Source organism: Austrofundulus limnaeus, unplaced genomic scaffold (genome assembly GCF_001266775.1).
Source record: "Austrofundulus limnaeus strain Quisiro unplaced genomic scaffold, Austrofundulus_limnaeus-1.0 Scaffold511, whole genome shotgun sequence".
Lineage (NCBI taxonomy): Eukaryota > Metazoa > Chordata > Actinopteri > Cyprinodontiformes > Rivulidae > Austrofundulus > Austrofundulus limnaeus.
This window is the reverse complement of record NW_013952913.1, coordinates 292,976-294,347: the sequence shown is the minus strand read 5'-3', so window position 1 is coordinate 294,347 and position 1,372 is coordinate 292,976. Positions and strand designations below refer to the sequence as shown.

Sequence of the window (1,372 nt, the reverse complement as noted above, 5' to 3'; positions counted from 1 at the left end):
GTAAAAGTTAGTCTCCTTCTAAGGATAATACTTGAGTAAAAGTCTTGAAGTATCTGATAATTTTTGTACTTAAGTATCAAAAGTAAATTTCTGACATAAAATGTTCTTAAGTAATAAAAGTTGTGAGTAAAAATGAACGATTGGGAGGAGACATCAACAAAAATCATTTTTTAAAGGCGTGCAGCTGTGATGGATTGTGTACAAAGTAATGTGATGTCATAATGTTATATATTCATACTTCTCATCCAATCACAATTAAATTCACTCTATCAGGATAGTTTTTTTAACAACAAGTCTGAATAAAATATAAGTAATGACTTTCTACCTTTTACCTTTTTAAAACGTGAAGAGCAGAAAGTACAGATAATTGTGTAAAAATATAAGGAGTAAAAGAAAAAAGTAGGTTGAAAAATAATTACTAAAGTGCAGATAACTTTAGAATATTTTACAACTCTGCTGGAAATGAAGTTTGTCAGAAGTCAAACTTTCTGAGGTGATTGACATGTGAGACAGATTAAAGGTGGAAAGAAAGAAAAACCTCTTAAAGAGAAGGGATGCCTGGATGTGTGGTTTATTTTTGATCCAGTTCTACAAAGAGATTTCTCTCTTGATAAGCCTGCTCTTTGTATCCAAACGGCTGCAGGGTCACCCGGAGCTGAACAGCCTGCGTGGAAACTATTACCAGTGGCTGATGGAGACGGGTCAGGACGAGAAGGCCGGCGAGGTGAAGGAGAACCAGGGGGATTTCCAGGGGGCCGTAAACCTCTACCTGAAGGCCGGCCTCCCGGCCAAAGCTGCCCGCTTGGCCCTCAGCCGTCCAGAACTCAGCAGCAGCACCGAGACCGTCGGGCGCATCGCAGCCAGCCTCATCAAGGGAGAGTTCTATGAAAGAGTGAGTTTTTCATAAACACTCTATTTCCCCTCATCTTCCTCTCCTCTCCTAACAGACGCCTGCAGAAAAAGCAGCAGAGCTTCTTGTCTGTTTCACACYATCTCCTTCCATCTGTCGGTTACTTCTGTTTATTTTATTATTTATTCTCAGTTTGTCTGAAAGCTCTTCGTTCAGTCGTCTGTGTTTATATAACCAATGGTCCAAAATACAAGGAAAGAAAGTATTTATTTCCAGGATTGAACTGAAAGTCACACTGAAAAAAAAGGATTTTTGGGTGTAGTAACATTTATTTAATTATTCTTTTTAAATTTTACAAAAAAATGTCAAAATCTCTAAACTACTAGAATTTACTAAATAAACAATACTCATTATATATTATTGTACAAAAAAATAAATGCTAATTTTTTTTACCAGTAGTATTTAAGTGTTTTTTCTGGACAGCACATAAACATGAATATATGAAGTAACTTCTACTCTTCT

At 36.5% G+C, this 1,372-nt stretch overlaps 1 protein-coding gene across 1 annotated transcript in view; it reads left to right on the top strand.

Moving 5' to 3' along the window:
• Window positions 1-1,372, top strand: part of ift172 (intraflagellar transport 172) — a gene marked incomplete in the record, with an annotated part of 65,169 nt that overhangs the window by 24,457 nt on the left and 39,340 nt on the right. Inside the window, 1 exon segment of the mRNA XM_014025942.1 lies at window positions 644-892. Within this exon segment, the coding sequence (XP_013881396.1) occupies window positions 644-892 (249 nt within the window).